Source organism: Rana temporaria, chromosome 2 (genome assembly GCF_905171775.1).
Source record: "Rana temporaria chromosome 2, aRanTem1.1, whole genome shotgun sequence".
NCBI lineage: Eukaryota > Metazoa > Chordata > Amphibia > Anura > Ranidae > Rana > Rana temporaria.
Window position 1 is genome coordinate 21,779,968 of NC_053490.1, and position 12,649 is coordinate 21,792,616.

Below are 12,649 nucleotides of genomic sequence, written 5' to 3' on the forward strand. Positions count from 1 at the left end.
GCAGGAGCCAGTGAGCCAATCAGGAAACAGTGGGGGCGAATCTGAGCCACACTGTGTGTGTGTGTGTGTGAATGAACAATATCCATTCACAGGAGCGTGGCTTGGGAGTGAGCCTGTTTGCGTGCTCCCATAGCAAGAGGCTTGCTATTGGGGACAACTCAGCAGAGGGGAGGAATCAGGATCGCCGACAGGGGACCCAAAAAGGGAATTTGGCGTTGCTCTCTGCAAAACCAATGCACAGATGTGAATTGATCATTAAATTGAAATGTCAGGATTTAGGCTGCATTCACACCTAGGCGACAAAACGCCTGAAGCGCGACGCTCGTGCCGCTGGAGGGGCGAATTTCCATTGATGTCTATGATATGGTTCACATCTCACGCCGAACGCCGAAACGCCGTACGCCTGCTGCCTGAAAACAAGTCCCGGACCCTTTTTTTCAGGCGGCATTCATTGGTGTTCGTGCATAGACATCAATGGAAATTCTTTGTAAAAAAAAAAGTAAACAAATCGCGGCAAAATACGCCGCGTATGCGGCGTTACAATGTGAATGCAGCCTTAACCCCCTGACTCCCACCAAGTCCATCCTGTGATATTGTTTATTTAAAAAAAAAAAACAGCACAAAAAAAATATATAAATATTTTCCTGTAGTCTGCCAGCTGGTCCGGTGACGTCACAGAAGCCTCCTCTCATCTTCTTACGGAGTTGGGCACCCTTCCAAGAAAAGAACTGCATTCACATAGGCTACGCTTAAGTCCTGGAGTACTGTGAGACCAACCTTCACCCAATAGAGGGGGGCATCATGTAAACGACAGGATGGGCTCACAGTACTCCAGGACTTAACGCAGCCTATGCAAATGCAGCTCTTTTCTTGGAAGGCGAGCCGAATGAAATGACTGGGGTTCTGCATGAAGAGGCCTGCCAGCATTCGGCTGAGGAGCAAGATGGGGACAATGCTGGAGCATGCAAAGTAGAAATGGGGATTTTGTTTTTAATACACAGAGAATCCCAATTTTTTCTTGGAAGTTCTACATCAATAAAGCAGCATAGCGACCCACTTTACCTTGCTGTTATCCCATTCCTGTGTCTTCATCTGTGTGTTCTGTAGTTCATATGACGGTTCCATGGCATCGATCTCTGGCCTGGGGTAACCAGGAATGACGTTGTGCAACTGGAAGCCGAAGGTCAGAAGCCAACTGTTCACATCTAGGGGCAAGAAGAAGACAACACTGAGCATTGTGCAGTTTGGGTTCAGGTTTATTCAATCTGATTATCGGCATCATTGAAGTTTAAAGTGAAGGCACCCAAGTTCCTGGTTCTGTACATCAGCTGTGCCCATCATAAAGAAATCCTACCATCCTTTCGCTAAATTTCCAGGTCTGTAAACCTGCTGTGCCCATTATAATGGGCTCCAACCATCACTGAGCTGGGCTACTGGGTCTGTACAACTGTTGTGCCCATTATGAGAAGTTCCCACCATCCTTTTGCTAAGTTCCTGGGTCTGCACACCTAATGTGTCCAACATGTGGGGAATTCCACTATCCCTACTCTGGGTTCCTGGGTCTGTACAACTGCTGTGCCCATTATAGGGGGTTTTCTCACAATTCCTGCACTAAGTTTCCAGCTCTGCACACCTGCTGTGGCCATTATGGGGGGCTCCCACCATCCCTGTGCCAAGTTCCTGGGTCTGTACACCTACTGTGCCCATTATGAGGGGTTTACACCATCCTTGTGCTGAGTTATTGGGTCTGTACACCTGCTGTGCCCATTTTGAGATGTTCTCAGCATCCTTGTGCTGAGTTCCTGGGTCTGTAACCTGCTGTACCCATTATGAGGGTCTCTCACTATCCATGTGCTGTGTTTCTTGGTCTGGACACCTGCTGTGCTCATTAAGTGGTGTTCCCACCACCCCTACGCTGCGTTTCTTGGTCTGGACACCTGCTGTGCTCATTAAGTGGTGTTCCCACCAACCCTACGCTGAGTTCCTGGGTCTGTACACCTGCTGTGCCCATTATGAGGGGTTCCCACCATCCCTTTGCTGAGTTCCTGGGTCTGTACACCTGCTGTACCCATTATGAGGGATTACCACCACCACCCCATTGCGGAGTTATTGGGTCTGTATACTTACTATGCCCATTATGAGTGGTTCCCATTATCCCTTTACCAAGTTCCAGGGTCTTTATACCTACTGTGTCCATTATGAGGGGTTCCCATCATCCCTATACTGAGTTCCCTGGTCTGCACCCTTGCTGATCCCATTATGAAGGATTCCTAATACCCCTTTGTTAAGGTCACAGGTCCGTACACCTGCTGTACCCATTATGAGAGGTCTGCACCATCCCTGGGCTGAGTTCCTGGGTCTGTACACCTGCTGTGCCCATTATAAGCGGTTCCCACCATCCCTGCTGAATCTTTTATTCATTGTTTATTATGGAGAATGTAACAGAAGGAGTTAGAACACACAAAGGAACACTAAACCTTCCACATAGAGAACAGGAAATATGGCAGGGAGATGTCACCGCTCGAGGGTAACCAAGATCAGAGCCAAGGGGCTCAATCCCACCTTCATTTTTAACATAACTTTCTTATCCTTACCACTTATGTACGTTTTCAAAGCTTTCTGGAACCAAATTAATCTGACAATACCTACCAATCATCTCTACATGTAAGGAAGCCTGATATCTAAAAAATATAGTAGAAAGTAGGGTTGTCCCGATACCACTTTTTTAGGACTGAGTACAAGTACCGATACTTTTTTTCAAGTACTCGCCGATACCGAATACCGATACTTTTTTTTAAATGTGTCCCCAAATGCAGCCATGTCCCCCACAGATGCAGCCATGTCCCCCCACATATGCAGCCATGTCCCCCCACATATGCAGCCATGTCCCCCCACATATGCAGCCATGTCCCCCCACAAATGCAGCCATGTCCCCCCCATATATGCAGCCATGTCCCCCCACATATGCAGCCATGTCCCCCCCAGATATGCAGCCATGTCCCCCCCATATCCAGCCATGTCCCCCCATATGCAGCCATGTCCCCCCCATATGCAGCCATGTCCCCCCCATATGCAGCCATGTCCCCCCCCATATGCAGCCATGTCCCCCCCCATATGCAGCCATGTCCCCCCATATATGCAGCCATGTCCCCCTTACCATACATGCTGCCGCGCCGTGCCGCCGCTTGGTTAATACGGGCGGGGAACATTACAGCTTTCATTTGAATAGCTGTAGTCTTTCGCGTCGCGCTGCGTATAGACACTCCCCCTTGTTCGGGATTGGACAGTTCACCCGAGCAAGGGGGAGTGTCTATATGCGGCGCGGCGGGAAACACTACAGCTATTCAAATGAAAGCTGTAATGTTCCCCGCCCGTATTAACCAAGCGGCGATGCGGCGTAGCGGCGGGATGCGTCGACGGCGGCGGGGGAAGTATTCTATTTCGGTATCGGGGGTATTTGCGGGAGTACGAGTAATCCCGCAAATACTCGGAATCGGTCCCGATACCGATACTAGTATCAGTATCGGGACAACCCTAGTAGAAATAAAGCTTGGTGAAGACATGCATGTCTTTGGAGATGCGTGCCAAGCAGTGCTTGGCTTGTGATTGCACAGTATGAAAGATTTTTTTTTTTAACCACCACGTGGCTCTGTGCACACAGTATATTAAAAAAGGCATCCTCCCGAACTTCAACCTACACATGCTCTACAAAGCCAACTCAGAAGTGGTTGCAGGGATCAGCGAAGAGCCTGCCTGTCTGTTTCATAGAACACTAGAAAACACCACAGTCGCCTCACAAATGCATGTGCTGTATATAAATAAATTGTAGGGTGGCAGCACTGAATCATTCACATATGCAGATTTTTTTATTTACAATGATGCACTTATTTATTAAAGAATAAAAAAATAAAAAAAAAGTGCTGTAAAGATTTGCCACCATTGCTGATTATTTGTAAGCATATTTAAATAATGACAGCGGCATAGAATAAAGAGTAATTAATCGGCCTTGTCAGCTTGTAGGAACAGCATCTGGACCATACAAGGATGGTTAAACGCCTGCACGCTCTGCACCCGTGTCCTCGTTCTTCATCCATTATTTGAGTAATGATTCCTAGTATAATAATCAATCACACTGTACTCTTGCCTTTTAATAATGTCCTTGATGAAAAAAAACAGAGGTCGTGATCAAATGCCATGTTTAATTAACTGCCAGCTTGCTACTTGTACAAGTTACTCTTTAATGATGCTGCCGCAAGACGCCTTCATTAAGGGGCCGGCTGTGCCGGCTGCCGACGCTGAGCCAAGTCGAGGGTAAGCCACGTGTTAAAGGACCAGTAATCTTTCAAGAGAAGTTTTGTGTGTGTGTGTGTGTGTGTGTGTGTGTGTGTAATATATATATATACACTGTGGGCCAGATTCAGATAGAGATATGAAGGTGTATCTCCCGATACGCCGTCGTATCTCTGAGTTCCGTCGGTCGGATCTATGCGCCTGATCCATAGAATCAGGTTCCGCATAGATCTCCCTAAGATCCGACAGGTGTAAGTGACTTACACCGTCGGATCTTAGGCTGCAATCTCACGCTGGCCGCTTGGTGGCGCTTCCGTTTGTATACGCAACGAATATGCAAATGAGGAGTTACGCCGATTCAGAAACTAACGACCGCCCGGCCCTTTTTTTTACGTCGTTTGCGTTCGGCTTTTTCCGGCGTATAGTTACCCCTGGGTCTATGAGGCGCAGCCAATGTTAAGTATGGCCGTCGTTCCCGCGCCGAGTTTTGAAATTTTTACGTCGTTTGCGTAAGTCTTCGCGAATACGGATGGACGTAATTTACGCTCACGACGAAAGCAATGACGTCCTTGTGACGTCATTTAGAGCAATGCACACTGGGAGATTTTACGGACGGCGAATGCGCCGTTCAAGTAAAACGTAAAAAACGAGGGGTCAAGGGAAATTTAAATAAAACATGCCCCCTACATCCCCATTTGCATTACGCGGCCTTACGCCACAACACATACGCTACGCCACTCTAACTAAGGGCGCAATTTCTTTGTGAATAAAGAACTTGCGCCCAAAGTTAGAGCGGCGTAACGTATCGGAGATACGTTACGTGGGCCGGACAGATACGCCAATGTATCCGAATCCGGCCCTGTATATATACACACAGAACAGAAATATGCACAGAAAAATATTTTGTAACATTATGGTCTGGTCATTTAATTCTACATCCTTCATTGGCTGTTTTAGGCTTCATTTTTAAAAAAAAAACATGAAATTTTACAAGCAATTTAATTTTTTTATTTATCCGAGATTTTTTTTTTTTTTTTGGTGTTTATACATGCAAACTGACTCATAAATAAACTAAGAAGGGTCGAAATTTAGGTGCCACGTTACTGCTAAGAGGTCCAGATATAACTTTTTTCCATTAAAGGTTAGAGGTACAGATCAAGAAATAGCCAACACATTTCGGGGGTCTACGTGCCCCCATTTATCAGGGCTTGACCGGCAACCAAGTAAACAAACCAGTAGTAAACTGGACCTACAATGGTATTTCTTCCAGTGTGAGTTGAAAGCACAGGCCTAATCAGCAGCTTGTTTGGCAAGCATATAGGGGGCACATAGATTCCCGAAACAGGTTGGCTATATTTTGATCTGTGCTCCTAACCTTTAATGGGGTTGTAAAGGAAAATGTTTTATTTTTTAAAAATAACAAACATGTTATACTTACCTCCACTGTGCAGTTCGTTTTGCACAGTGTGGCCCCGATACACGTCTCCTAGGGTCCCTCGGCGGCTGTCTCTGAACTCCACACATTCATGCGAGCGAGCTTGCATGGTGTGGAGTCCTTGCGGGCGCGCTCCCGTGATACAGTCGATGGCCATAGCCACCGACTGTATCACTCTGCCCCACCCCCCAGCGCACCACTTCATTGGTTGTGATTGACAGAAGCGCGAGCCAATGGTTGCGCTGCTTCAATCGACCAATGAATAAGCCGGGAAGCTTGCCAAGATGCCAGCGCGTTCACGGCGTGGGACTTTCGAGGGGACAGGTAAGTAAACGGGGGGGGGGGGGGCTGGGGAGGCCGGTATTGTCAGAAGTAGAATGCATTAAGGTGAAAAAACGTTTACCTTTACAACCCCTTTAATGGAATAAAGTTGTATCTGGCTCTCTTAGCAGTGGGGTGGCACTTACATTACAACCCTTATATTACACTAAAGGCCAAGGAGACTGTGGAAATCCTCTGCCTGTCCTGGAACCAGATCATTTACACCGACATTAACAATCACAGTAATAAACCTATAGGTCCAGCGCTATCTTTCCTCTTTCCTCATAAATAAACTAAACGGGGGGGGGGGGAGGGGAGCTGAAATTTACAAAAAGCCTAAAACAACTTTTGTTAAAATGTGGAGTGTTTTTGAATTTGTATACATGATCAGGGCTAAAAAATTGAGTCATTTATTTTTCCAGCCACAACGTGCTGCCCTAAGCTCTTGGTTAAGTTTACCTCACTGTTCTTAGCCTTTTCTGTGGTTTAAAGAGTTCAATAGCTCAAGCTAAAACACACACACACACACAGTAGTCAGAGCAGCAATGTCTGCCCCTACATGCCTGTTTGGTTCAGATAGAGCAATGAGGTCATTAAGGCTCTTTTACTACCAGGTCAAACCAGTAACACCTTACAGTAGAAGCACACCAAGTAGACCTTTGTCCCAGTCTCTAAATATTCCTCACAGTCATAAATTGCACACGATAAAGCCTGAAAATGACAATAATTATGGGCCATCAACAACAATCATAAGCAATACTGACGTAATGCATGTCGTCAAAACAATGACGAGCAACATTGTCGTAACGTTTCCCTAGACCAAGATGCACACCAAGATGCACAATGGAAGGAAAGTGACGAAAAATGGCCACGCAATTTCATGAGACCCATTTTCAGGTGAGTCTTCAAGAGTTTGACATCTAACCCTACTGCTTGGGTCCATTAAGAAAGAACATTGGTTTGCTTTTTACATTAACCTTACCTGTCATGTAGCACTTGGTGTCTTGCGGTCGGCTTACTGGGTTGTTGTTTTTGAACATATAAAGGTTGAAAGGCATGATGTTGGTGGTGCTTAGCTGCTTCCAGATGTCATGGTCAGGACTTGTCCATCGGCCAGCTAACACGTCGTACTCACGGCGACCCATATTAATAAGCTTAGTGAGAGGGTCAAAGAGGCCACCATGGTAACCTACGACGAGCTGAAAGTTTGGGTTTGAGTCATGGTAGATTTCACCATAGGCAGTATATAAAATCTGCTTGATCATAAGCCCGGAGCCGGTGAAAACTGCCATAGGTGTTCCAATATTGTCGCAGGCGATGTAGAACTCATCCCCACTGCTTAACTCCATGGCAAAGAGATGGCCTTGAAGGTCATAATAGAGGGAAGCAATTTCAGAGCTTGAATGGTTGTAGAAGTGTGTGATCCTAGTGGGGTTTGCCAGATCGGCATAAAAAAACTGTAAGTGGTGACCATTGTTGGTTTTCCGTGAAATTCTCCTTCCAAGGCCATCATATCTATACCGCACACTCCAACCACTGACTTTATTATATGCTTTAACAAGAAGACCGGCGGAGTTAAAATCGAATATATCACTTCCCCTTTGCTTAAGGAAACCATCTTCATCCATCCGATACTGGACATCACCCAATCTAGTTATCCGATCCCTCAGATCATACCGTAGCGGCATGAGGCGAATGCTGTTCCCCGGATTTAGCAAGTGTAAATTTCCATTCAAGTCATAATTATACCTCCACTGCTGTTTGTCATTGACGAAAACAGTTTGCAATTGTCCATCACTATCATACTCATAGGTGTACCGTGTGGAGTTGGCATAGGGTCCAACTTTTAACTCCTTCTTTACCACCCGCCCCATGTTGTCATACTGCAACATCATCCAAAACATCATGGACCTGAAGATCTCATATTGTAATTCCCGCACTCTCCCATAGGTGTCGAACTGTTTAGTGTGCGTCATGACCGCCGTAGTTATGATCTGGTTGATGTTGTAGTAAATTACTCCAAATTTCCCAAATTGTTCAGTCTTCCCCGAGACATCATCATACCTGTACAAGTCAATTGGCAATGGTGTCTCATTAATAACAGCCTGCATGCTAGTGACTCGAAAGCTATTGTCATAATTGTAGTCGAATCTGGCATTAACCATGCCTTCTTCCGTAAAACGGAATATCTGTCTATCGATCAGAGGTCCGATCTGTCGGTAACGGATGGTGCACATGAAACCATCGTTCTGTAAGTTGACAGTTTTAAGCATGCCCGCGGTTTCATCGTACGTGAAAGCTATTTTGGTGGTGTCATACAGAATCTCCGCAAGTTTTGATAGTTTTCCATATTTGTACATTATGCGTCTTCCAGTACCCATGTACAATGTTTGTAGAAGATGTCCTTCTTCAGAAAAGTCTTGCAGAATGGAAGCATTGCCCTCTGGCGGTCGGTAGATGTTTCTGTAGTATCCGATAGAGCGGACGGTTTCCAAGGTTTGTCTGGCCACGTTGGGCATAGTAACGGAAGAAAGGCGATTGTTTTTATCAAACTCAAAGATGTACTGTCTCTGGCTGTGAAGAAGTAGCACCATCGACTATAGAAGAAGAAAACAGAAAGTTTGATGAGTAATACCTTAGACTCGTCACTACAGCAATCATACTATATTATTTGTACTCTTTATAAGTAAAAGTAGAAATAGAGCTCAAACCATTTTCAGCAGATTTGTACGTATATTTCCCAGGCCCAAATTGCTTCTACACCTCAGACTTGAGGCTTCAGAAGGTACATCATCACAAAAGTCTGAAAGCACAGGAATCATGTGCAAAGCCTCCCCCCAACAATTCTCTACCCTGAATGAAAACAGTAAGAGCCCATCATTGAAAAACCAAAGTGGCTGCAAACCATTCGTCTATCAAAGTACCCCAAGTGGTCCTAAGTCACACCAAGCTCAGGGATGTAGTTAGAAGCTACATGTAACTACATGTATGTGGAAAAGACATGTTCAAAGATCATTTTTATATGTTGAGCATAGTTTGGATGGCTGAAGCCTGAATAGATAAGCTCAGACCTTTGCTTGACTACTCTACAGATTCAATCATATTCATTAAGATTAAATAAAAAAAAATTGTTGGAAGTTCAATGTGTGCAAAATTTGACCATGGAAAACATCAGATAATATATAAATATGCATTCTAGGCTTGCCTAGGTACCAGTGGCAATGAGAGCCCAGACAGATACCTCTAAAGTGAAACAACAGTGATTGGTCTTAAATAAACATAATTTGTTGATCCATCTGCTTCTACCCACACACACACATTGATCATAATTACATAGTTTGCTCAAGCGATTATCAGCTTAAAAGGAGTTCCTTTTGATTTTTTTGGGGTATTTTCAGGCCAATGGAAGATATATTTGCTCTATGTTTTGGGTCTTCATTGGTGCCTCCCCCTGTGGAATAAACTGAGGCCCTTTCCAGGGGCATCAGTATGATGATACATTCACACCTGAGAATTTTGTAGCTCGAAGCTCAATAAGCAAAATCCTATTCATTTCAATGGCCCCTGTACACATCTAAGCATGAACAGGGGCCATGGAAATTAATGAGATTTTACTTGTTGATCGTCTTCGAGCTACAAAAGTATCTGGTGTGAATGCAGTCTAAGACCTCAACTGTTTGCTTTCAGTTCACACACACAGATCAACATTATGGAGTTTGCTCAAAAAATGATCAGCTCAAAAGGAGTTCCTTTTGTGTTTTTATGGTATTTTCAGGCAAATGGGAGATATATTTATCTTATGTTTTGGGTCTTTACTGGAGCCTACTCCCAGTTGAAAACAAAGTGGCCTTCCAAGAGGCATCAGGGCTGCATTCTCACCTGAGTGTTTTGTATCTCGAAGCTTGTGGATGCTAAACAAGCAAAATCCCATTCTTTTCAAAGGCCACAGTTCACATCTAATGCCTCGTTTCCACTGAGCGGATCGGTTCGGGTCGATTAGAATGGAACGGGTTAGAATGGTCCGGTCTATTCTGCAGAGCATTTCCACTGCAAATCGGACCATCCGGGACCATGCAAGGTTTAGAAAAAAAGCCTAGCACATCCACCAATCAGTGAGATGTATTTGTAGGTCCGCCCTAATGGAACCGTTCCATTCTCTATGGCCCCACATCTGAAGCAGGACCCAGAATGGTCCGGTACGGTTCGCTTTTATGGCACGCTTTCATAATGGAAACACCCAAAAAAGCGTACCGTACCGAACCGATCCGCTCAGTGGAAACGAGGCATAAGTGTGAACAGGGGGCCATAGAAATGAATACGATTTTGCTTGCTGAGCTTCTTCGAACTACAAAATGCTCAGGTGTGAATGTAGCCTAGTGCCTAGCCATAGACGGGGCAATTTTTTTTTGCAACTTTTTGCAGGAAAGAAAATCGCTTGATGGGGGAATCCCTCCTGTGGAGACATTGTTTAATAATTCTATAATAGCCGCTAGCTAGCAATAATCACACGTAAGATCTGGCAGCCTGGTTGTATCCCAGTTGATCAACTGGGGTACATTCACCTTCAAACATGGTTTGAATCTCAGCTGGTTCTTGCTGAATCGGCTGAGATTCGAACTGTCTATGGCCAGCTTAAGATGTCCAAACAATAAACGGTTTGCTCCACATACAAATTTAATTATTCAATATCTCTAAAGTTACGTAAAACACAACATCTAAAATAAACCATCTTCATTGCTGAAAACGTGATAAAGGTTATAACGGCAGAATACTATACAAATGTATTTACAGTAAACAGTTATGGGCATATCAGAGGTGCTCCGAACCTTTTCTAAGTAGGTATAAGTCCATGATTTTCCATCAGCGAATGTCCGAGATGTAATTCTCCCAGTCTGGTCGTACTCCATCCTTTCAGACATGGTTCCTCTCTGAATCCCTGCCACGTGTCCTCCAGGGGAGTAAGTCACATTTACCCCATTCAGCCCATTGGATGGGGACCAGAGGCTCGGCCTTCCTGCCTGATCATACAGGATCCTAAGGGTGAACTTCCTGTGATCATCATTAATTTTTTCTGTTCTTGTAACCCGGTCAAAATCCAGAGAAAGTAAGTTTCTGTTGTGCACCTGTGGGAAACGATATCTAAAATGAGTTATGAGCACAACACCACTGTTAGGTAAATTAATTACAGCGCATCTCCACCAGCCTTTCTTTTCGTTTTGGGTAGAGAAAGGACAGGAAAATGACCTCGGGTGGTTTTTACGACTCTCTTCAGTTCCTGTTAAGGTGCGACACCAAGACAGGAAGTAAGGGGAAATCGGCAACACAGACGCACACAGGACTAAAAATACTGGGCTGGATTCAGGTAGATTTGCAGGCAACGCCCCCGCAAATTTACTGTGCTGCCCTTGATTCACGGAGCAGTAGCTCCGTAAATTGCGTGGGCGCGCCGGCAAAATGCCCAGCGTAAGCGCGCACAATTTAAATTATCCCGTAGGGGGCGGGAATCATTTAAATTAGGCGCGTTCCCGCGCCGATCGTAGAGCGCATGCTCCGTCGGGAAACTTTCCCGACGTGCATTGCGGCAAATGACGTCGCAAGGACATCATTTGCTTCAAAGTGAACGTGAATGGCGTCCAGCGCCATTCACGAATCACTTACGCAAACTACGTAAATTTGAAATTTCGCAACGCGGGAACGACGGGTATACGTAACATTGGCTGCCCCTGCTAATAGCAGGGGCAGCCTTACGCGAAAACCGCCGTACGGAAACGACGTAAACTGCGTACGCAGGGCTCGCGTAACGTTGTGAATCGGCGTTAGTATGCAATTTGCATACTATACGCTGAGCACAACGGGAACGCCACCTAGCGGCCATCGCAAGAATGCAGCCTAAGATATGCGGGCATAAGAGCCTTATGCCGCGCATATCTTAGGCTGCAGTCGGCGTAACGAGGTTCCTGAATCAGGAGCATTCGTTACGCCGGGGCAAGTAAGCAATTGCGCTGTGTAACTATGGTTACACAGGCGCAATTGCTTCTTGAATCCAGCCCACTATGTTCAGTAGACAATAAAAGACCAGAACGTATGTTGGCTTTAAATTACCGTCCCCGTTGGCGATTCTCCCCCACTTCTTGTCCTGGTGGCAACATTGTCACCCAGTCAGGACATGAAAGAAAATCTCCATGAGAATTCAGACAGCAATAAAAATCTTAAACCCTTCCACACAATGTTTAAATAGAAAAAAAAAAAAAAGCATTTTTGGCTATCCATATGTATTTGCTTTTTTATGCATATGTCTATTTTCTGTAGTAGGCATTTTTTCATGCTGCGCAATTATTTTATTTTTTTCAAGGTAAATAAGCAAATCGGATATTTTGAGTAAGAAATCTGCTCAGTTTACAGCTTGCATGAATCTTAAAATCTCCTCCTGGAGTGCCAAGCGCCCATCTGTGCACTAACTTCAATTTTGCTTTTCAATACTGTTCATTTACTGTTCACATCATTCCCTGCCCCTGAGGATCTTGCAATCTAATCTTCCTACCTCATTAATGAGCATCCTCTGGGAACATTTTTGGTTAGACACCAATCAACTTATGTTGTGTT

The 12,649-nt window shown here is 45.0% G+C and overlaps 1 protein-coding gene across 1 annotated transcript in view; it reads right to left on the bottom strand.

Moving 5' to 3' along the window:
- Positions 1-12,649, bottom strand: part of LOC120928194 (teneurin-4) — a 307,285-nt gene that overhangs the window by 4,892 nt on the left and 289,744 nt on the right. Inside the window, exons 24-26 of the mRNA XM_040339303.1 lie at positions 10,873-11,169; positions 7,029-8,643; positions 1,063-1,205 (exon numbers count right to left, since the gene is read on the bottom strand). Of these exons, the coding sequence (XP_040195237.1) occupies positions 1,063-1,205; positions 7,029-8,643; positions 10,873-11,169 (2,055 nt within the window). The remainder of the gene's footprint in view (positions 1-1,062; positions 1,206-7,028; positions 8,644-10,872; positions 11,170-12,649) is intronic.